We start from the raw sequence: 23,827 nt of genomic DNA on the forward strand, positions 1-23,827 counted from the left end.
CCAAACAGATAATGAGACAAAATATCAGGTCAAGAAATGTAAAAGCCCTTCTTTAAAATACATTTTCAAAATCCCACTTTTTCTATTTTACATCAATGTTTTACAAAACATCATACACCAATTTCTCTATTCATTTCTTTATATCATTTAAATATTTTATTTTATTTATTTCAACTATTTTCTCTAATATTCAATAATAGCACCAAATGATGGAGAAAAATTGGAACGAAAAGGAGGAAAAAGAAAAGAGAAAGAAATTATTAAAATATGTTTTGATGCATCTACAGTATTCTATAAATGTAGAGGAGTTACAGTACTTTCCTGTAAATGATACAGAGGATAGAGGAGATGTTGGAGCACTCTTTTACCATATATTTTTTATATTTTACAGATTTTGATAGTTTACAGCTACTGCTTTGACTGCTCTTAAAGACTATTCTCTACTTAGAGCATATGCAACCCAACTGCAATCTCTCCTCTATTTAGCCGTGGATGAACAGTGCCACGGCATATATGCCGTGCACTGTTCACACGGCATATTTTTTTTTATAAAGATAAATATATGAGTATTATTTGGATCTATATTTTATGTTGGGTTTTTTAAATTATAAATACACATATAATTTAATTTTTTAAATAAAATTTCAAATATTTCATAATTAATTTTTTATATAATTTATTTTAATTTGTGTGAAAATTCTTACTCTACACTATAAGAAAATAAAATTTAATTAATATTTCAAAGGTGTGTTATGTTTTAGAGTTAATTGAATGTATTTTATTTTAGTAGTGTAATATTTAAATAGGAAAATATAATGTGTTATTATAATTTTCAAGTTTTAATATTTATGAAATATGTTTCATGAAATTAATAATGATATTTTTACTTAATTGATTAATTAAATAAATAAACTATAAAATAATATAATAATAAAAAGAATATTCTATTTTATTAAAAAGTAATATAATAATAAATAATATATTTTTTGGTGTAACTTTTGGTGTTGTGGTTGGAATGGAAAAAAAATATGGTGCTAAGATTCTTTAATTTTGGTGTTGGTGCAACACCATAATAAGGTAATGGGTTGGAGATGCCCTTAGCTGTGGCTTTTTTTTTAATTTTGTAGAGACTTAAATATGTATGCATATAAATATATTAGACAATTTTATGGTAGGAGCACCTAGAGAAATTATAACTATTTTTTTATATGATAATATATATTGTAGTTATGGCAAGCATCTTATCAGTTTTTGAGAAATTCGAATAATTTACGGTGCCGAAAACAAAATTCAAAATAGTCAAATGCACGCATATTAGAAAAATAGACACGAGTGCAACAGACTACTTGAACCCTACAGATATGAGTGTTTTTATTTTTTTACTAGAAAAATTATAACTCAATTTTTTTATATAACGGTGTACATGATACTTATAGCATCTATCCTACCATTTTTCGAAAAAATTCAAATAATTTAGGGTGCCGAAATGAGGCTTTAAACAGTCTATTTTACACGCATATAAAAAAATATTAGGCACATGTGCAATTCACTATTTGAACCCTCATTTCGACACTATAAATTATTCCAATTTTTTTTAAAACTGGTGGAATATCTGCTATTACTACAATGTACATCATCATATTAAAAAAAAATTAAAGTTACAATTTCTTCATGTGTCAAAACAAAAAATCTCCCCCCCTACCAAAGAATTATCCTCTCTATATATTATGAGTAATGATATATGCACCAAAATATTACACCGACTGAAATAGCAATTTCTTTATATATATATATAGGGAGCGACTACAACGCATCCTCTTTTTTTGCAACACAGGTGCATCCTTTTTCTATTTCGGTACCTGAATAGTTATATAATCCCCAAATTTTTTATATGATGGTGTACATTATAGTTATCTAGAACATCCTGCAAATTTTCAAGAAATTCTGAATAAATTATGGTACCGAAACATGATCTAAACTGTCTGTTGCACGCATGCCTATTTTTTTGTGTAAGCGTGTAAAATTTGACCGTTTGAACTCTGTTTTCGGCTTGGTAAACTATTAAGAATTTCTTGAAAATTTGCAGGATATTCTAAATACCTACAATGTACACCGTCATATAAAAAAATTTGGGATTATTTCTATCCAGGTGCCAAAAATAGAAAAATAATGTACCGATATTGTAAAAAAAAATACATTATAGTCGTTCCTATATATATCCAATAATATATACACCAAAATATTACACTTAACTCACGTGTCAGTTTCATTTCATCAATCAAATTTATTTTAACCGGTACCACATCTCATTATTCATGTATTATTAGTATCTGACTTTCTTTCCATAGATTAACAAATAAAACAAAATAATTATAATTGAGGATCAAGTGGTTCCGTGCATATCTACAAACAAACCCATCAAAAACTTCTAATGGGCTCCAATGATGATGCAACATGGGCAGGCTCACGGCGGCTGAAGACATTGGCCAACCACTTCAGCAACCAAAAACAGCCACAGGCGGCGGCGGCTGGTTTTGCCAAAAGAGCTGCAGTTCTCGTATGCCTTTTCCCAGGTGACGATGGCAATCTCCGAGTTATTCTCACCAAGCGAGCCTCGACTCTCTCCTCTTACTCAGGTAGGTTTTGGTACCAACTCCCTAATCGGTTGTGATTGTCGTCTTCTTTCACTTATAATTGGTTTTTGAAAAATGCTAGCCTTATTTTTTTGGTTGTTTCAGGCGAAGTTTCTCTCCCCGGAGGGAAAATGGATGAAGGTGATGCTGATTGTGTCGACACAGCCTTGAGGGAGGCTAAGGAGGAAATTGGCTTGGACCCTTCTCAAGTTCTTGTAGTTACAACTTTAGACCCCTTTATAGCTAAGGTTAGTTTAGTTAGATCGGTTATGTACTATGATTCTCATTTGTCCTTAAAAAAAATGTATGAATAATCTGAAAAATACTCGAATGAAAGCTTTTGATCACAATTTCTTGGTCTGTATTTGCAGGGCGATGTGTTAGTGGTTCCTGTGATTGGCTTGCTGCGTGACAAGAGAGCATTCAATCCAATTCCAAATACGGCAGAAGTGGAAGCAGTATTTGATGCACCTTTAGACTTGTTTCTCAAGGTCATATATCCATATATCGGCCAATTCTTAAAAAGGTTAGGCACGGAAATCAATTTTAACCCTAATTTTTTTCTACGACGATATTCAATGTAGACAATAGCATGCCTTATGTAAAATTTCGAAAAAAAAATCAGATAATTTACTGTATCGGTTTAAATAATCAATTACACGCGTACTTTTTTTTATATGCGTAGAAAAATAAATTGTTTGAACTCTGTTTTCCTTACAGTGAATTATTGGTATTTTTTCGAAACTTTGCAGGAGGCATATTATGACTACAATGAACACCGTAATATAAAAAACTGAGATGAAAACTGATTTGCGTGTCTAAAACAAGACTATATTTTGCCGTTGTCTTACCTTAGAATTTTCATTTAAATATATAAAGCTAGTTTCACTTGTTATTATTTGTTTACTCGAGCCTTAAAGATACTTTGTAGTGCTCACCAATCAAATTACAGGACGAGAATAGAAGAGCAGAGGAGAAAGAGTGGAAAGGAGAAGAGTTCATATGCAATTTTTTCGACTATGAATGTCACAACAAGAAATATGTGATTTGGGCTTTAACTGCTGTGATTTTGATTACATCTGCTTCGCTTGTGTACCAGAGGCCACCAGACTTTTCTGAGCGAAGACCCAAAATTTGGAGCAGTGACGCTGTTAAGCTTAGCCAAACGGGGCCATAACTCATTATTCTTGAAGCCTTTAATTCGTATTACGCTGTTCATAAAACCGCCCATACTACATCACACCGCATCGTAATTTGTGATTTATAACCCTTCGCGGTGCGTTTGCAGTTTGTATTTTTATCAAACCGCGCGGTGCCGTTTGCGGTTTTAGGTTTTAAATTTTATAAATGCTGTTCAAATCACATTGCACCGCATCATTATATATATTAACTTTTTATATTTTTTTTTTTCAATTTTACTACATTTAAAGTTAATACATCAATATTTATATAGTATAATATAATATACACAATATCTAGAAGAAAAAAAATAATGTTTATGCTAACACATATTTTACTTCAATCTGAAGATATTCCTCCTTAATTAAAATAACATTTATTTTTATATTACATTTTTTATTTATTATTAGTTTGTTATATTTTTATTGTTTTGCTTAAAGTTTATTAGCTTGTTGTACATTTAATTATTTTGTTAAACACTATGGTTATGAGATTTATTATGAATCTTTCTTAATTATAATATTTACTTGTTAAATTATTTGGCAATAAGTATAAACCGTTCACACCGCACCGCACCACACCACATTTTTGCAGTACGGTTTATGCGGTTTAAGGTCCATGCGGTACAGATTGCGGTTTGAAAAATTATTCAAACCACATATGCGGTGCGATCCAAAAAATTAGAGAAAAACCGCATCACCCGCACCACGAACACCCCTACGTATTAGTGGCATATCTATATTAGTATGGAGTAATATTCTCTAGGCCTTGACATCTCAAAATAAGGTGTTGAGCTTAGCCAAACAGGGCCATAACCCATTGTTCTTGAAGCCTTTAATTCGCTAAATTTTTTTGGTTGTTAAAATAGACTTTGGCATTTGGGGTCTTGATTTTATTATCAAATTGCTTCAATTTTAAGCCAACTATAGGCTCTGTATTTAGATACCCTTTTATTTATTTAAATATTTATTTAATGTGAAAAATGATGTGAGATAAAGTAACAATTTTTTCTTGTTCTAAAATTGCTGTCTTAATGTGTAATGTGGAATTAAAGAAGGTTGGAGGTCTTTATATCTTAATGTGTAATTAAAGAAGCTTGAACTTTTTCTCTTGCTTGTAATTGGATTTTTGCTTATCAATTTAGTTGTTTTTATGTTTTCACCTCCACCTAATATTAGACCAATAAATTTTTCATGAAAAGAGAGAATTAGTTTTCAATTATTATTGGTTTAAATGCACAACGATCACTAACTTTGATATTGACTAACACAATACAAAACCCAAATTTAGACTCTCTTAACAAACTAAATACAAGAAATGGGTTCCAAATTTGATGCATGGGCAGGGTTAGAAAGGCTTCAAACCTTAGCTCAACATTTTCGTTCCAACACACCGTCTCAACTACCCCATTCCCCCAAGAAAGCGGCGGTTCTAGTATGTATTTTTCAAGGGGACGATGGCGATCTGCGAGTCATTTTGACCAAACGATCATCGAACCTCTCGACTCACTCAGGTACGTAAGGTAAGGTAACGTAGAAGAAGCATATCATCTTCTTCTTCAATTTGAGTTGTATCAATATTTTTATGGCTATGGATTTAGGGGACGTTGCGCTGCCCGGTGGGAAAGTCGACGAAGGGGATGCCGATGATGTGGAGACCGCCTTGCGTGAAGCTCGTGAGGAGATTGGCTTAGACCCTTCTCTTGTCAATGTCGTCACTGTTCTTGATCCCTTTTTCACTAAGGTAATTCTTTTTGTTGTATTTTTTGAATTTATGATCTTTTGTCTGAGACAAATTTAGTGAGAAAAGGAAAAAAAAAGACTAAACAAGCAATCAAAAAGAAAATTATTTGAATGGTTTTCTTAACCTATTTTATACCTAATATTATAATGAGAAGATTAAAAGTCTGATTGGTTCGCAATTGAAAAACTTCATTTTCAAAAACATGTTTCTGAAATAAAAATTTGAATTTATAGTCTAAAAGCATATTTTGAAAATGTGATTGGTTCATTATCTAAAAACTGAATATGTGATTGGTAAGAAATCTGAAAATTAAAAAAATGATATATTTGTAGGATTTAAGGATATAATAATTTGGAATAAGAGAAAACATGATCTTCTTGTTTTTGATTTTATAACATAAAATTAGAATACTGATTTGAATTTTATTTTTAAAATCATCTTACCATTTAGTTATTCTTGTAAGTCCCACTATTTTCAAGTTTTAAAAATAATAAAATAAGATTCAAATACTATACCAACCAGAGACTTAATGTCCATAGTGAATAGTGTTGGGATGTAAGTTTCTATTTCATACTAATTTTGCTAATGAGCTATAGGTAATTTTTAAAATTAAAATTCACCTATTCTATTTTACATACCAATTTTTACTTTATATCATACACAAATTACCTACTTTTTCCTTATATTTTTAAACAATAAATGTATTTATTTTAAATTTAAATTTATTTATTCTTCATATTATTTAAATATTATATATAGGAAAAAGTAACTATAAAGGAGTTCCTACATAGGCAATAATTAGTATACTAAAATGGAATCAAATAGCATTCTGCATGTGTTTACGTGCGTGAAACAAATTATTAGAATTATGTATAATATATTATTCAAAGTTTTTTTACGAAAACTAGTAGAAGATTTGATAAAACGACAATATGCAATGTCATATAAAAATTAAGATTATAACTTATTTGGAATGAATGGAGTAATTGCTCCTACCTAATCATTATCATCGCTAACTAAGTTCTTATAAACTCGAAAGAAATGCTTTTAATCTTAATTTTAAACTAAGTATGTCAGCTAAACACCAATACAATCTCAATTTTATATATTGTGAAAAAGTAGAATGGTTTGCCAGTAGTTCCTGTGATTGGAGTACTTTCAGACAAGAAAGCATTCACTCCAGCCCCAAATGCCGGAGAAGTAGAAGCAATATTTGATGCTCCCTTGGAAATGTTTCTCAAGGTTTCACTCCTATCCTATCTAGTTCATCTGTTCCAGTTCATCATATGATTAATTTTATCTAAAAAATTCCTTCTTCACAACTTGATTTTGTGAATCGGGATCGAACACAGGACGAAAATCGAAAAGCAGATGGAAGGGACACAAGTACTTGTTACATTACTTTGATTTTGAAGCAGAAAGCAACAAGTTTGCCATATGGGCTTTAACGGCTGGAATTTTGATTGAAACAGCCTCACTTGTGTACCAGAGGCCACCTGCATTTCTTGAGCAGAGGCCTAAATTCTGGAGTGGCTCCATGCCTTAGACTCAAACAACACCCTAATGTTAATCTTTCTCATGTAACCATATATTTAAACCCTTTCTTCATTCAAGTGTTTAATCTTAATTATTCAATGTATGGATGAATAATAAGTAATAAAAACTCAAGTCAAACCGTTATTAGTGTTTGATATACTTGTATGGTTCAAAGTACTCGCATGTCATAAACTCAAACTTTACTTAAAATATAAAGCTCCATATAGAGAAATTTCTCAATGACAAGTAAACCTGAGTCAATTGACCCCACCACTTCATTTGCATATAATTTATTATTCAAATAATGTTTTTCTCCCATGTAATAATCTCAAATTTGAAACAAACCATCTAGCTGACATACTTTTGAGCAATGCTTTCAACGACATTCAATAAAGTACAAGAAAACAAGACCTTTTAACAAACATGTATAGTGCAGAACCAAATATGACCTCTACCAAGTACTTCTACAGAATCATAGTTCATAATTCTAAGAGACAAGCTACAAACCTGTTCCACAGTGTTGATTTCAGTAGCAACATTGGTAACTGCCTCATGGAACTGAGACCTTCCCTTCTTTCCATGAATCCCAATTCCTCCATACAACCATTTCACATAGCTCTGCCCTGTAAAAGCCACAAATTCAAAGAAAAAAAACACCATATTTGAACAAAAACTCAAAACTAGTGAACCGTGTCTAGTAAAATACTCACCCAAACAAGAAATTAGACGAAACCCAGAAAATAAAAGGATTAAAGAATGAGGTCCATAGGTTGATTTGTTGAGAAATGTACCTGGGTTGAAGGAGAAAGAGGGAATGGAGGTCTTCGAGGAGGGAGAAGCCAAGATAGCTGACAATGAAGGACCACCTTTTATTAAAAAAAAATTAAATAAAAGACAAGGCTTTTAATTATTCTTTGTTTAAAAGCACAAAACGATCACTAACTTTGCTATTGACTAACACAACACAAAACCCAAATCACCTCCAAATTAAGACTCTCTCGACAAAGAAATGGGCTCCAAATTTGATGTATGGGCGGGATCAGAAAGGCTCCAAACCTTAGCAAAACATTTCCGTTCCGACACACCGTCTCAACTAGCCAATTCCCCCAAGAAAGCAGCGGTTCTGGTTTGTATTTTTGAAGGCGACGGCGGCGATCTGCGAGTCATTTTGACCAAACGATCATCGAACCTCTCGACTCACTCAGGTAAGTAAAGTAATGTAAGGCAAGCATCATCATCATCTTCTTCGATCCGAATCGTATCAATATTTTTATTGGCTATGGATTTAGGGGAAGTTGCGCTGCCCGGCGGGAAAGCCGACGAAGGGGATGCCGACGATGTGGAGACCGCCTTGCGTGAAGCTCGTGAGGAGATTGGGTTGGACCCTTCTCTTGTCAATGTCGTCACTGTTCTTGATCCCTTTTTCACTAAGGTAATTATTCTTTTTTTTTTTTTTTAATTTATGATATTTTTTTCTAAGACAAATTTAGAAAGAAAAAAAAAAGAAATAAAAAAACTTAACAAACAATTAAAAGAAAATTATTTAAATGGTTTTCTTAACCATGATTTAGTGTCTTACTTTATAATGATTTTTTTAACTTAAAATTGATTTATTTTTCATAATATTTAAATATTATATATAGGAATAGATTGTTTTATAATTTTTTTTTATATATTTTTTTTATGAAGGTATATATTATATCTATTTATTTTTTATTTTTTTATATTTTATTAATTATCTATTTTTAAATTAGATTTTTGAAAATAAAATTATAAAAAATAAAATAAGTCATTATCTAAAAATAAATCAGTAATTTAACTATTATAATCTTATAAATATTAAAATAATTGGACAAAAATATTAATAAAATCATTTAAGAATGACTCAAGACTATACTTAATGAGAAAAGAAGGAAGACAAAAAATTATAATAGAAATTTATATGTATAGTTAAGTATATATAAATAGGTTAGATGTGTTATAATAATACTATGTTATAATAATATTAATATATCAAAGGTTGAGAATTGAGAATTGAGACTTGATGATGTGTTGACTTAGAGAGAGAAAATCAGCAAAAGAAAAACAAGTTTCAAAAATAGAAAAGGGAATTTGACTATTGATGTATTAAATAGGGTACCATAACAAAAATATTCTATTCACTATATACATGTCCATTTAATCCTAGTATTTTTCTTAGTTCCAAAAATACCCTTGTCATTTGTTTCCCACTTTCTTTTTCTACTCTCTCGGACCCTCTTTATTCTCTCCCTCACTCTCTCGATCCCGCAACCAAAATCCCTAAAATCCTTCACTTTCCTTTCGCATTCACTGTCAAATATGTGGGCATTGTCTTCCATGACCACGACCGCATATTAGTAGCAAGAAATCTCAACCGAAGTAGGCAGATAGGCGAGAAAATCCAAGAGATCGACCAAACAACCCCAAAATAGAAAAATGTGAGGGATTTACTTGTTTATTCTACAATAAATTGTTTAGGTATGATTTATTTGTTAATTTTTTGTTCATAGGATAGATTGGGGTTGGGGAATGAAGAAATCTTGGTTTTTTTCGAGATTTTTATTCACCTTGATAGAAATTGATAGACATCGATAGTATATGTTAGATTATGGGCTTGATTGTGCCTCGATAGAATTAGGCATACTCTGATTTTTTGCATTTGCCTCGATGGAGTTAGATATATTCTGATTTTGCATTGCCTCGATAGCCCATGCAAAATCATAAAATACCTAATTCTATCGAGGTCTATCGAGGCAATGCAAAATCTGAATATATCTAACTCTATCGAGACCTATCGAGGCAGATGCAAAAAATCAAAGTATGACTAATTCTATCGAGGTCTGTCGAGGTTTATCGAAGCCTATCAAGGCACAATCAAACCTAGAACCTAACATATACTATCCATGACTATCGAGGCCTATCGATTTCTATCGATGTGAATAAAAATCCCAACAAAAAAAACTCAGATTTCTTCATTCCCTAGCCCCAATCTATCTTATGAACAAAAAATTAAAAAATAAACCAGGCCCAGACAATTTATTGTAGAATAAACAAGTAAATCCCTCACATTTTTCTATTTTTGGGTTGTTTCGTCGATTTCTTGGGTTTTCTCGCCTACCCGCCTACTCTGGTCGAGATTTCTTGCCACTGATGTGTGGTATTGGTTGTGGAAGATAATGCCAACAGATTCGACAATGAATGCGAAAAGAGAGTCGGAGATTTTTGGGATTTTTGTTTCGCGACCGAGAGAGTGAGGGAGACAATAAAGAGAGTCTGAGAGAGAAAGTGGAGATTTTTGGGATTTTTGTTTCGGGACCGAGAGAGTGAGGGAGAGAATAAAGAGAGTCCGAGAGAGAAAGTGGGAAACAAATGACAAGGGTATTTTTAGAACTAAGGAAAATACTAAGATCAAATGGACATGTATATAGTGGGTAGAGTATTTTTGTTATAGTACCCTATTTAATGTATCAATAGTCAAATTTCCCAAAAGAAATTAGGATAGTAAGAAAACGTCATTTATTCGTTTTTAGTTCTGTAGGCAAAAGTTAGAATTTGTATTTGAATTTTATTTTCAAAAATGACTTACCAATCATGAATTATTGTAGGTTCCACATTTTTTTAGTTTTGGAAAAACATAAAATTGTATTTAGATAGGATACCAATCAGACCCTTATGTTTTCATTTATTTATTGTGAAAAAATAGAATGGTTTGCCAGTAGTTCCTGTGATTGGAGTACTCTCAGACAAGAAAGCATTCACTCCAGCCCTAAATGCAGCAGAAGTAGAAGCAATATTTGATGCTCCCTTGGAAATGTTTCTTAAGGTTTCACTCCTATTCTATCCAGTTCATCATATGATTAATTTTATCTAAAAAACTCCTTCTTCACAACTTGATTTTGTGAATCTGGATCGAACACAGGACGAAAATCGAAAAGCAGAGGAGAAGGAATGGAAGGGACACAAGTACTTGTTACATTACTTTGATTTTGAAGCAGAAAGCAACAAGTTTGTCATATGGGCTTTAACTGCTGGAATTTTGATTGAAACAGCCTCACTTGTGTACCAGAGGCCACCTGCATTTCTTGAGCAGAGACCTAAATTCTGGAGTGGCTGTGCTGACAAACAAACTGCCATGCCTTAGACTCGAAAACGACCCTTTCTTCATTCAAGGGGCCGTTTCGTATAAAGAGTTCAAAATTATTTGATTTATGAGAATGTTAAGGAGGAGAATATGATTCTCTTGGAAACTAGTAAACTCTATTTGGTTGTGCATGAAAATATTTTGTTAGATTCCCCTAATTAAATTATCTTCTACATTATTTTTGAAAAACTAATTTAAAATTTTAATAAAAAGAAAAATAATATAATATATCATAATATATATTAAATTTAATTAAATATTTTAAATTAATTATATTTGTAACCCATTTGTATTATGATTAATGAGAATGTTTGAAATATGCCTTTTTGGAAGGATATAAGATTACCCTCTCCTAGAATAATCTCATTTCCATTGTCTTATAATTCTAGGGATTAAAAAAAGAAACACCTCATACCAAACACAGAATCTTGAAGAAATATACAAATAGCCCCCAAATGTTTAATTTTTATTAATCAAAGTAAGATGTCTTAAAATATAAAGTTCTATATAGAGAAATTTCATACAATAAATAGAAAATATAAATGAATTCATCTCTATCTGAGTAATATAGAAGATCTCACTAACCTTTGGCATTTAGATAGCTGATGGAGCAAGAGAGCCAGCAAATTGGTTGCTCAATTGATTTTCAAATTTCTCAGTTCTATAGACCATAAGAATTCAGAAATTACATAAAGATTCTGCGTATATGTCACACTCTTGAATTGTACTAAAAGCATAACGTTAATGTCCTAGAAAATGCAAGGTAAATGACAACTTCATTCTGTTCAAACAAAACCACAGGAGAAAGGCCTTGACCTTCCTCAGTTGAAAACCTCATAAAATTTCTCAATGACAAGTAAACCTGAGTCAATTGACTCCAAGGGGTCCTTCCGAAGACGATGTCTTAAGCAGTTAGGGATGACAGTAGCAATATCCTCTGTTGTCACTTTATCTCTTCCCTTCAAAGCAGCCAAAGCTTTTGCAGCCCTGTTTGTTACAATGTCTCCTCTCAATCCATCAACATTCAGCTCTGAACAAACCTTTGAAATCTTCACCTTGAGTTCATGGTCGATCTGAACCGAAGACAGAGTACTTCTAGCTGCAGTAATCTGCTCTTGCAGCTTTTCTTGCTCATCGTCATATGATTTGCGGAATTCGTTGGGATTTTTATCAAACCGGGATCTCTCCTCGACAATCTTCACTCTGAGCTCTGCATCCCTTACAGTACCCACTTGTGCATGCATTCCAAATCGATCCAACAGCTGTGGCCTGAGCTCCCCTTCTTCTGGATTGCCCGAGCCAATCAAAATAAACCGAGCAGGATGTGAAATTGAAATACCTTCTCTCTCCACAGTGTTCCAACCAGAAGCAGCAGAATCCAATAAAACATCAACCAAGTGATCATCCAAAAGATTAACTTCATCTACATATAGAATTCCTCTGTTGGCCTTTGCAAGAAGGCCAGGCTCAAAGGCTTTGATACCCTCAGTTAGAGCTTTCTCAATGTCAATTGTCCCACAGACCCTATCTTCTGTAGCACCCAAAGGTAAATCAACCATGTTGATTTTAGTCAAGACAACAGAAAGTTGGTCCCCTTTCAAGACACTCTCTCTGACTTCTACACCCATAGACTCTGGATCTTCAGGATCCGAGTTGTAAGGGTCCCCAGAAACTACCTTAATTTCGGGAAGTAAATCAACCAAAGACCTTACAGTTGTGGATTTTCCAGTTCCTCTATCACCCATGATCATGACACCCCCAATCTTGGGATCAATCACATTTAGGAGAAGACAAAGTTTCATCTCATCTTGTCCGACTATAGCTGCAAACGGGTAAACCGGCCTCTGACTATTCTTAGCATTAAGCTTCTGGTCCTGAAAAATCATCAATCAACTTCACGACTTTATTTGCATATAATTTATTATTCAAATAATGTTTTTCTCCCATGTAGCAATCTCAAATTTGAAACAAACCATCTAGCTGACATACTTTTGAGTAATGCTTTCAACGACATTCAATAAAGTACAAGAAAACAAGACCTTTTAACAAACATGTATAATGCAGAACCAAATTTCACCTCTACCAAGTACTTCTACAGAATCATAGTTCAAAATTCTAAGAGACAAGCTACAAACCTGTTCCACAGTGTTGATTTCAGTAGCAACATTGGTAACTGCCACATGGAACTGAGACCTTCCCTTCTTTCCATGAATCCCAATTCCTCCATACAATCGTTTCACATAGCTCTGCCCTGTAAAAGCCACAAATTCAAAGAAAAAAACACCATATTTGAACAAAAACTCAAAAATAGTGAACCGTGTCTGGTAAAATACTCACCCAAACAAGAAATTAGACGAAACCCAGAAAATAAAAGAATTAAAGAACGAGGTCCATAGGTTAATTTGTTGAGAAATGTACCTGGGTTGAAGGAGAAAGAGGGAATGGAGGTCCTCGGGGAGGGAGAAGATAGGAAGCGAGAAGCCAAGATTGCTGACGATGAAGTTCCAAGTACGGATGCCATTTTCAGAAGGTTTGATAGAGTGGAATGGAGTAGCTGTGGAGCCTGTGGGTTTCTTGACCTTCAACAGCTTGTTGACATTGATTTCTATTGGCTCTCGACGCTGCGATCCTAAGGATAAGAAGATAGATTACAGTAAGAGTATCGCTACTAGTATGCTTTGTCTTTTCTTTTCTCCCGTTCATTCTTTTTTTTTATTATTATTATTATTAATAAATTATAAAATATTTAAATTTAGAAATTAGTGAGAATGACTTTTTTTTTTCTTTTTTTTTTTTTTTTTTTAAGTAATTTTGCCCTTGGGTTATTATTTGATAATTATTTTTTGATCATTTATTTAAATTTTTTACTAACTATCTAAATTATCACAGACAATTTTGCAATGAATAATTAAAATTATCACAGACAATTCTACAATGAATAATTAAAATTAAGCTAGAGTACAAAATAACTTTAAAAAATAGATCATTTTGAACCCTATTTAAAAATAAGAAAAATATTTTTTTACTCCATTTTAATTTTTAATTTTTTTTTTTTTTGGCTTGGAAGTGTGATTTTATTTATTTTTAATGAAATTATTAACTTCATGAACTAGGAAATATTAGCGAATAACAATGGAAACAATTCAGAGGGAACATTGTCCTCTCTAATAATACGGTCCGAAAGATAACAACATGCTCTAGCAAGACAATAAAAAACTTTGTTGGCAGACTCTTTAACGAAATATAAAGAAATATCACTTAAGCTATATAACAATAGAATGATATGTGCACCCAAAATATACACTCAAACATTACACACGGTGATGTGGCAGTTTAGTCTAGCCAATCACATTTATTAAAATTGGGACTCATTGTTTTAAAATGCAGTAACACGCCACTGTGTGTAATGTTTGGGTGCATATTTGAGTGCACATATCATTACTCATAACAATAACTTGCAATTATTAATAACTAGCCGGAAGGAAGAAACCATCTATAGAGCACTTTGGATTGCCTTCACCACCACTAAGCAATCCATTTTCTACTGTGATAGATGACCAAGACTTGTCTTTAATCTAACTTAAGGCTCATTTTACACCAAGAGCGTTTGCAATTTCTGGTTTGGTCCATTCTTCCTTAGTGAAAGCTTTTGCAGCCAACAACTTGCCTTCACAATTTCGTGCATCCCAACATTAGCCAAACCTCTATTCACTGACAAAGGTGACAGCATCAACAATTATCTTAATCGTGTTCATCGTTGACTTGGTCCAATGCTCTAACCCATCCATAGGCGATTACATATCCCATAACAGTACCATACATTGCTTCTAAGCGCTAATCCATTGATTAAGACTAACTTTCTTAAAATGATCACATTATCGGTAGTAGAGACTCGTTGTTGCCATACAAGCTCATTGCACGCATGTTGGGAAAACTTATACAGGATCTTTATTTATTTTCATGTATATCTAATATTAAACAAATTAATACGAGATAGCCTAAAAACATGTTTCTAAAATTGAATTCAAGGAGAAACAATTAATAGAATACTTACAGTATACGCAACAGAATTAAAGAGTCATTCCTTCAGTTTCTCTAACTCTTGTATCCTCTATGTTGCAGAGTATTATCAAGAAACTGAATCGATCTTCTATTTTCTTCACAATCTTCCAATGTATCCTTAGAATCACCTAGACTAGTGTGGGCAATTCTTAACACATGAGACAGATATAGAGAGAATAAGAGAAAATAACAAAGAGGCTTAGAAAATGACTTGTGTTTAGAGAGAATCTAAAACTATCAGAAAACCATTGATTAAACTTGTGTTATGACTTCTCTCTAAGCACTCCTTTTATAGACTCAATTAGATCATTTAATTTAATTAAAAAATAAATAAAATAATAGTCATTTTAAAGCCCTAGGTCGAAATTATCATGGGTTTTAGGCTTGTGAAATTTCCATTTGATTATAAGCCCATTGAACTTAAAATCAAGGTCTGTATTATTTTCTATTGATATAATTAATTAAATCATTTATCAAATTAATTATTTATAATTTGAACCTTTGATTTAAATTTATTTATTAATTTAGATACCAATTTATCTTAATTAATAAATCTGCCATAATTTTCTTTTCTTCTCAAAATTACACAACTCTGTGAAACTATCCAAAATTGACCTAGTCAACTTAGATAATTCTAATTGATAATTAAATCAATTAATTGAGACTATCTAGATGGTTTTATCCAAGGTACAATGGGGACCATAGGCCTATGAAATCAAGCTCCAATAAGTTATCATAATTCTAACAAATAAATTTACAAACTTATTAATTCTGCGTGACTGCACTATAGACTCAGAATTGCACTCTTGAATTCATGGAACGCTCTATAACAAATATAGATACGCTATTAATTATCCATTGTTACAACCACAATTGTCACTCAATCCTCTATAGACGGTCTACAACAAGATAGGACTAAAATACAGTTTTTTCCTCATTGTATTTTATCCTTAAAATACTTAATTCCTTGTAAATGATACTTAATTCCTATTAATTATCCATTGTTACAACCACAATTGTCACTCAATCCTCTATAGACGGTCTACAACGAGATAGGACTAAAATACAGTTTTTTCCTCATTGTATTTTATCCTTAAAATACTTAATTCCTTGTAAATGATATTTCATTAAACTAATTTAATTACTGAAATGAGATCTCTATCATTTAACACACTGAACCAAACTAAAAGGAAACCATCATTTCACTTATTCATCAGAAGCTATAGATGTTCATATCTATGATTAACACTCTCACTCCATTATACTACCGAGTTCCCAAGATGTAAGTATGGGCTAGTCCGTAGGGTAAGCTGGTAACGAATAAGTCAAATAACTCAAATAATACAATCAGTTAGAATACTAACCACTCAGAATTGAGATTAAATTGACCTATGGTCAACTATATGATATGACTATAATAGATAATAACGGTATGTTTACTTATCTCATCAACTGTCAATATCGGTCCAGTCCGACGTAACAAATACATCCAATCTTATCTACTTTGCTAATGTTCTGGAAAGAACATAACACCATAATGTGTAAGTAGATCATATCGTAGACTGGCAAGTCAATGTTAATCCTGTGCACTAACTAATAGGACTAACTTATTTTGAACATATAATCATATTTATATTCCACTGTGATTACGTCGCTATAAATAAGATTAGTTATATGCTCGGGACTTAATAGAAGTTTATAGAAAACAAATAATCATGAAAATAAACACATGTGAGCAAAGTGATTGACCAAGTCAAAAAATAATTTCTATTCTTTTATTGATAATAAAATGAGATTACAAAGAATTTGGGTTTTAATTAGGGCATAAAACCCCAACAATGCCTTCCATAACGACCAACATACCATCCCTGCTTCTTCTAACACTCCTTTAGATCCCCTCCTAAATATCTCACTTAGCCAATCTCCAAATTCCATATTACTAGTTTGTATCACACTAATTTTAGCTCTTAGCCAATAACTTTTTACAAAATTACAAGTAACCAAACTATGGAGAATTGTCTCTGCATCTGCACTGCAAAAAGGACACTACACTTCAACATTCACATGCTTCATCCCTAACTGAGAACGAGTTGGAAGACACCCATCTTGAGATTCCACAATTTTCTCCAAAAGCTTGAGTTAGCATCTGAATTCCAACTTCCATTAAATTCTTGCAGCAGCAGGTAAGCACTCTTGACAAAGTAACAACCCAATCTCACTCTTCGTAGGTACTCAAATGAATGCTTAGGATAAGCTTACTGTCCCTGAAATCAAACACATTGGTTACCAGCTCAAAATCCCACTCCTTGAGTCTGATCTTTATGAGGTTACAAACATGAGCATTAGTAGGGCTCAGATGAATTATAACAACCATTGGATTTTGTTCATCAGGAAGCCATGGTTAATTTAACACCTTCACATCAGTACCCGAACCAATACTCCTCATACTACCAACTTTCACCAGACTTTGAGCTTCCAATAAACTCTGCCAAATAAAGCTAGGGTTATTTTCCAAACTAGTTATGAATAAGGACCCCTTCATATGGTACCTTGCTTTAAAAATCTTCCCCACCAAGTAGTCCTCCTTAACCAACAACCTCCACCCTTGCTTGCCCAACAACGCCATATTAAAATCCCTCAAGTTCCTGAACCCCATCCTGTCCCCCAACTTGTGAGATATGTATAAAAAAAATTAAGAGTAATGATATGTGCACACACTTTTTACACCAAAACATTACAAATACGCATATGACATGACATATTTTTCTAACTAATCACATTGATTTAAGATAGATTTAAGATAGGTCCTGCTAAATTAAAAAGCATTGGTACATAGATGTTTAGTGTTTTGGTGTAAAAAGTGGGTACATATCATACTATTTATTTTTCAAAATTTTCAAAATAATTTTTTTATTTTGCAAAACATATTAAAATTAGTCCTTTTAAGTCAATTTTGTTTTATAAGATCCTTTTGTTCTTGTTTTATATTAATTATTATATTATAGTTTTTGTTTAAGAAGAAGAAGAAGAAAATAGTTCAGATTTATTTGCTTTTGTTAATGATCCTTATATGAAAAATTACTTGGTATTGTTACAAGGGTTCTCTAACAAATTTTTAGAAAATTTCGAATAATTTAGGATGCCGAAATCAAAATTCAAATAGCTTATTATGCGCGCGTATAAACATTGAAACAAGCACGCGTGCAAAATCCTGTTTGAATCTTGATTTCAACATCCTAAATTATTCAAAATTTTGTGGGAGGTCCTCTGTAACTACATTATATATCATCATGTAAAAAGATTAGAGTTTTAACTTATTTATGTATCGAAAATACTTATAAAATGGTTTCTAGAAATAAAACCAAAAGAGCTTTCTTAATCAATCTTTATTTATCACAAGCATATTCTATATTCTTTGACATATTACTTACACAACCCGAATTCTCCATTTCGAAACTTGTCCATCTCAACCTTAAATGCAGGCATGGCAGTCTCTCTTAAAGCCACCGAAACCTTGAAACCATCCTTGTTTCCAACACTGGCCGAAGAGTAAGGCAAGAAATAGCAAGGCTCGAGACCCCCAAGAAGGTGCGTGGAGAGGGGCAACACAGTCACAGGACCACCCCAACCAAAATCGACAGTAGAGTGTCCCAAGTGTCTCCAGTCTGTGAACCCACTCACCTCTTTCCCAGCCGTAATGCCTTCACCACAATGCAAGCCTTGGAAATCGATGAAGGAGCGTACGTACTCGTCACTAGCGTTTCTTTTGCTCTTCTTGATCAACTCCGCCGTTTCCCAAATGGGCTTCTCCACTAAATCCTTGGCTCTCATCTTGGCGTACATTGGAGCACAACCATTGCCCCAATAGCCGACCGGTAATGGCGGCTTCACTAGCTTTCTTATGTTGAGTGAGTATGCATACTTTACTATCTCATTACTTGGGATCGCTGAAGCTTTGACTCTATTTTATGGATAATGGAAAATTGATAAGTCAGAAACAAAATTATTTTCTATACTTGTACAACATTTAAAATTTTACAAAGTGAAATAATAAAATCGTCTATTAAAATTAAAATTAATTTATAAAAGGATTGATATTGTTTTGAACTTTGTGGTTTGTTCAATTATTTGTATAGACCTTCTTGCATAAACCATCTGTTTTGATAAATTATTTTTTTGTCACTTTGTTTTGTAAAACGTTTGATCAAAATATTTTGATTTAAAATTACAAATAATTAATCAAATTAATAATTCAGAACAAAATTAAAATCATTGCTTAATAACACAACATTGTTGTTATATTCAAAAAAATATCTTATTAAAATCAAGTTTATGTGTCTATTTTAATCATTTTATAAAATACAGAATCTAAAACATAATTTATTAAAATACAAAATGAACGAGAGAACACACCTAGACAATAAAAAATCAAAACCCTTTATAAAATGGTTAGTTTATTTGTAAGTGTTAAATGTTTGTCTCAAAAGTTCTAACATTTCTCATTATTCAATGCATTACAAGTCAACTTGTAACTAAACAAAAATATTACTTTTAAGTTAAATTAAGCCTTTGAAGAAAAAATATAAATATTTGGATTAATTGATCGACTTACTTGGCTCGCCAAATGAAAGCTCCGAGAGCTTCGAACGTGGTAAAGTTCAACCCGGACCGGTTTAAGATCTCGCTCTTGAACCGATCCAGACACTCGTCTTTCACATCAAAGCATTCCCTCACAACCGGACCAATCGATTGCTCGTAAGCCGAGAACCCACTGTTCAAGCTCAAGAACTCCCGGATCGGAGCCTCGACACGTGGCGGATCGCGGGGACCCAGCAAACTTTCCCGGTCCCACACCGGCGTAATCGACGCCCGAGTTGCGCCCCGCGCGAACTCGGCCGCCACATTGAAGAACTGAGTTGCGCCGAGTCCGTCGGCGAGCGAGTGGTGAAGTGCTGTACCGAGAGTGAACCCGCCGCAATCAAACATCGTGATCTGGAGCATACACGGTTGGGCCAGTCCCTCGTCCGGACCTGGGTTGGGCACCAACTGTTCGACGAATTGCGTATCCGGGTCATCGAGGTAATTCACCGAATCAAGGGTGCAACCTACTTTGGCTAGAACAAGCGGGACGCCTTGACCTTTCGAACACAACAGCTCGAGCCGCCGGTCCGGGAGAGATCGGAGGGTGCCGGCGAGGGGGTAGTAGTGAAGCAGAGCGGAGGAGAGGGCCGAAGATATGACGTGGGATGGGTTTGAGGAGGGAGCAGATGGGTTGGTGCTAACGTAGGCCCGGAGGTAACGGAAGGTGACTCGGAGATTTGGGTCGTTGTCGATGTGGGACAGAGAGAGAACGTGGTCGTCGGAGAATGGTGGATTGGCTGGGACGATTAACGTTGTTTCGGAGATTTGAACTTGCATTTTGGGCGTGTGTTTTTGGTTTGGTACTGAGTAGTGTACAAGAGTGTGTTTAAAGGATCTAACTCAAATAGTAAATAATATCAGTTCAGTTCAGTTGTTGCCATTTGTGTTTTTTTTTTGTTCGATGGGGTTGGTGAGTGTGCATGAAATGGGTTTAGGACTTGGGATGTTATGACCAAATTACCCTTTGGAGGTCAAATTAGGAGTAGGTTTATGAGTAGTTGGTATTGGGGCATATGGGTCTATCTGCTCTTTTTTCGAATGAATGGTGTCTGTGGTCGTGGTTGTGGGATCGCCACGTCTGTTGTCGATGACTACATTTGTGTCCCATAGTGTTCCACAAGTATGTTATTATTATTAGAAAAAAATGGTGAAAATAGCCCATTTTTTCTTCAAAATAACCTAGGTAAAATTTGATCAGTTTTTAAAATTTTTTGATTAGTTGTTTAAAATTTTTTATTGGTTGTTTGAATTTTTCGATTACTTATCTAAATTTTTTATTAATTGTCTAAATTAAAAAATATCTTTTTACAAAAAAATTATTAAAACTAAATTAAAATGTAAAATAACTTTAAAAAATATATCATTTTGCCAAAAGAATCTTCTTCTTCTTCTTCTTCTTATTATTATTATTATTATTATTATTATTATTATTATTATTATTATTATTATTCCTCCTCTAAAGAATGCTATATAAGTTAGTCATGTTTAATTTTTCATCAACTAGGCAAAAGGCATGAACCTAGCATGATAACTACCTTCTCAATTTTTATTATCAAATTCTGATTGTAGTGGACAAAATCTGTATACTTGATAAATAATAGTCCAACAACCAGTCAGTCAGCCCAATAAGCTATCTAACTAGCCAATAAGGCCCAAGCCCATGTAAAATAGGCTCGCATATACAAAATACCCGAAACCATACCCGGACCCAAATTCGGATACACTCAGTCAGCCAGGGACCTTGAAACAGTCAAGGCTCCCATCACGTTCGCCAAGAATCTCGGAACGAAACCACTTGGAGCGAGTCAAACGAATCAGAAAGACGGAGGAGGACGGAACAAGAAGGAGGACAATAAATAAGACCATCAGAGGTTGAGAAAAGGCATAAAATAATCACTGAACTTTCTTTACTCTCTAATTGAAACGAAGGCTACTCTATTTCTGAGCAATCCAGTCAAGCAAGACTAATTAGTCAGTCTGATTGGACCTGACCTAGTCGCTTGACCCCTCCGTCATCGCCACCGTCACTCTGACCATTTTACGACTCCTCCATCCATCATTATTTCGATTTTTTATATCTTAATTTTATTGCTTTCTATTAGCTCTCATTACAACCCGGCTGACTTGAGTGTCGGAGTCCCTTTGGCTGACACCCCACCGGTGCTCCCAATTGAACTATCATCTCTCTTCTCTTTGTTCTTGACAGGTTACTGGTGCCCATCTAATCAATTGTAGGAAATCACCTCTACACTGATTATTTTAAATATAACTTCCATTAATTCAATATTTATACATATAACCTCCAATTATTAGAAAAAGAATAGAGATTATACAATTTTGGATCATGTGTTTTGTCTCATTACCTGTTTGGACTCTGTATTTTGATAAATTATTTTTTGGAGCTTGTGTTTTGTAAAGTGATTCAAATAGACCTCTAAATTCGATTTTGATTAAAGTTTTTTGAATTAAAATGAGATATTTGCGACAAAATTCCCTAATCTTTTCAAGTTGACTCATCTATGTATCTAGAAACAATATACGAACAATCAAACCATTGATTAGTTCTAAAATAACATTTAATTATCAAAGGTTGCTACAAACTATGAGAGATCGACCCGATCAAACCAGTTTAACTGCAAATAGTTAAGAAAACACTATTAGTAAGTTTGTAAGTTAATCTCAAAACAATCCGAAAGAAATCAAACCGTTGATTATGTTTTCCATACTCAAAACATATAAAACAATGCAAGTGAACAAAAAAAAAAGTCTGCAAGTTTTAAAAAAATCGATTATTTCAAACTAAAAAAGTTTTGCCGGCACAAAACATTACTTTTCCCGGCGAGGATCCGACATTTCTCGAGGGATGATGAAGACTTTTCCTGGTGATATACACAAACGCGCCCCCAAAAGTCTACTCAAATTCCAAAACGAATTCCACCAACCCTTTGCTGGCACATTTGGTGAACAGCGTCGATAAAACATTATTTTTGCCATCGACTAAACCCACTAGTATAAGTTGAGCTTTGCTGGCAGAAAAATGGAACTCGCCAGGAAAACTCACATTTCTTGTAGTGTATGTTTTAATCATATGATAATAATAAGGATAAATACCATTTTGGACCCTATGTTTTGTAAAAGTTACCGATCGACCACTGTGTTTTGTTAAATGACAATTCGGGCTCTGCTTTTTGCAAAATGGAACAAAGGAGTACCTTATGATGGACCCAAAACGGGTATGTTTAAAAATTTATATATCGCAAGCGCACGAATCGTCCATATAGAATAGTGATCGTAAGCAAGGATGTCGAACCCAAAAGAGTTGTCTAAAATCGAAAATGAAACTATTTTAAATCAAAAGTAATAAATTCTAACCTAGTTCCAAAGATTGATAAGTTTTAATATTATGAACATAAAATAAAAGATTGAAAAATAAAGCTATTTAAGATAATGAAAATAAACCAATAATGAGTTGAAAATAAGTGTTAAAAGAAAAGATTATTAAGATATTAGAATCCACAAAATGTAAGTTTAATAATATTTATTAGTATATTGATTCCCAAGTGTTAGTGATAGTTAAAATAATTTAAACTATCCTTTTTCAAAAAGATTTATAATTTTAAACACAAATTTCTTATAAAAAGATAGGATTTTTCTTCACTTTTCAAAATTATAATTTCAAAGCATTTAGTGTAAATCAATCTAATGAAATAACAAATAAATCAATGAACATTATTTATAAGGCAAAACATAATATTTTTGTTCTAAGCATGGATGTGTACAATTTAATGACACATCTTACACAAAGAATATTATGTTTAAGCACTAATGAAGAACAAAGTGTAAATATATTCTAACAATCTAAAATACAAGA

At 33.1% G+C, this 23,827-nt stretch overlaps 4 protein-coding genes and 1 pseudogene across 7 annotated transcripts; 3 read left to right on the forward strand and 2 right to left on the reverse strand.

Moving 5' to 3' along the window:
* The first annotated feature begins 2,355 nt into the window (after window positions 1-2,355).
* On the forward strand, window positions 2,356-4,032 carry LOC133801633 (nudix hydrolase 15, mitochondrial-like). Of its 4 annotated transcripts, none has more exons than XM_062239879.1 (4): window positions 2,356-2,636; window positions 2,739-2,881; window positions 3,005-3,159; window positions 3,733-4,032. In XM_062239879.1, exons 1-4 carry the CDS (start codon window positions 2,432-2,434, stop codon window positions 3,884-3,886), a joined length of 657 nt encoding a protein of 218 aa, XP_062095863.1. In that variant the 5' UTR covers window positions 2,356-2,431; the 3' UTR covers window positions 3,887-4,032. The 4 variants fall into 4 exon arrangements, with proteins under 4 accessions (XP_062095863.1, XP_062095862.1, XP_062095864.1 ...); XM_062239878.1 differs by having other exon boundaries at window positions 3,005-3,124; window positions 3,586-4,032; XM_062239880.1 differs by having other exon boundaries at window positions 2,357-2,636; window positions 3,565-4,032.
* Window positions 4,033-5,129: 1,097 nt separating this feature from the next.
* LOC133800432 (nudix hydrolase 15, mitochondrial-like) lies at window positions 5,130-7,714 on the forward strand (annotated as a pseudogene).
* Window positions 7,715-8,028: 314 nt separating this feature from the next.
* On the forward strand, window positions 8,029-11,431 carry LOC133801635 (nudix hydrolase 15, mitochondrial-like). Its single transcript, XM_062239884.1, has 4 exons — window positions 8,029-8,296; window positions 8,381-8,523; window positions 10,816-10,935; window positions 11,032-11,431. The coding sequence occupies exons 1-4, from the start codon at window positions 8,101-8,103 to the stop codon at window positions 11,251-11,253; spliced, it is 681 nt and encodes a 226-aa protein (XP_062095868.1). The 5' UTR covers window positions 8,029-8,100; the 3' UTR covers window positions 11,254-11,431.
* Window positions 11,432-11,871: 440 nt separating this feature from the next.
* Window positions 11,872-13,912, reverse strand: LOC133801634 (magnesium-chelatase subunit ChlI, chloroplastic). The gene is made up of 3 exons (XM_062239883.1): window positions 13,672-13,912; window positions 13,389-13,504; window positions 11,872-13,127 (listed from the first exon to the last, which is right to left on the reverse strand). Exons 1-3 carry the CDS (start codon window positions 13,772-13,774, stop codon window positions 12,075-12,077), a joined length of 1,272 nt encoding a protein of 423 aa, XP_062095867.1. The 5' UTR covers window positions 13,775-13,912; the 3' UTR covers window positions 11,872-12,074.
* Window positions 13,913-18,671: 4,759 nt separating this feature from the next.
* Window positions 18,672-20,864, reverse strand: LOC133801636 (taxadien-5-alpha-ol O-acetyltransferase). The gene is made up of 2 exons (XM_062239885.1): window positions 19,928-20,864; window positions 18,672-19,276 (listed from the first exon to the last, which is right to left on the reverse strand). Exons 1-2 carry the CDS (start codon window positions 20,731-20,733, stop codon window positions 18,739-18,741), a joined length of 1,344 nt encoding a protein of 447 aa, XP_062095869.1. The 5' UTR covers window positions 20,734-20,864; the 3' UTR covers window positions 18,672-18,738.
* Window positions 20,865-23,827: the final 2,963 nt, after the last annotated feature.

The sequence above is a fragment of the Humulus lupulus genome, chromosome 9, assembly GCF_963169125.1.
Source record: "Humulus lupulus chromosome 9, drHumLupu1.1, whole genome shotgun sequence".
NCBI lineage: Eukaryota > Viridiplantae > Streptophyta > Magnoliopsida > Rosales > Cannabaceae > Humulus > Humulus lupulus.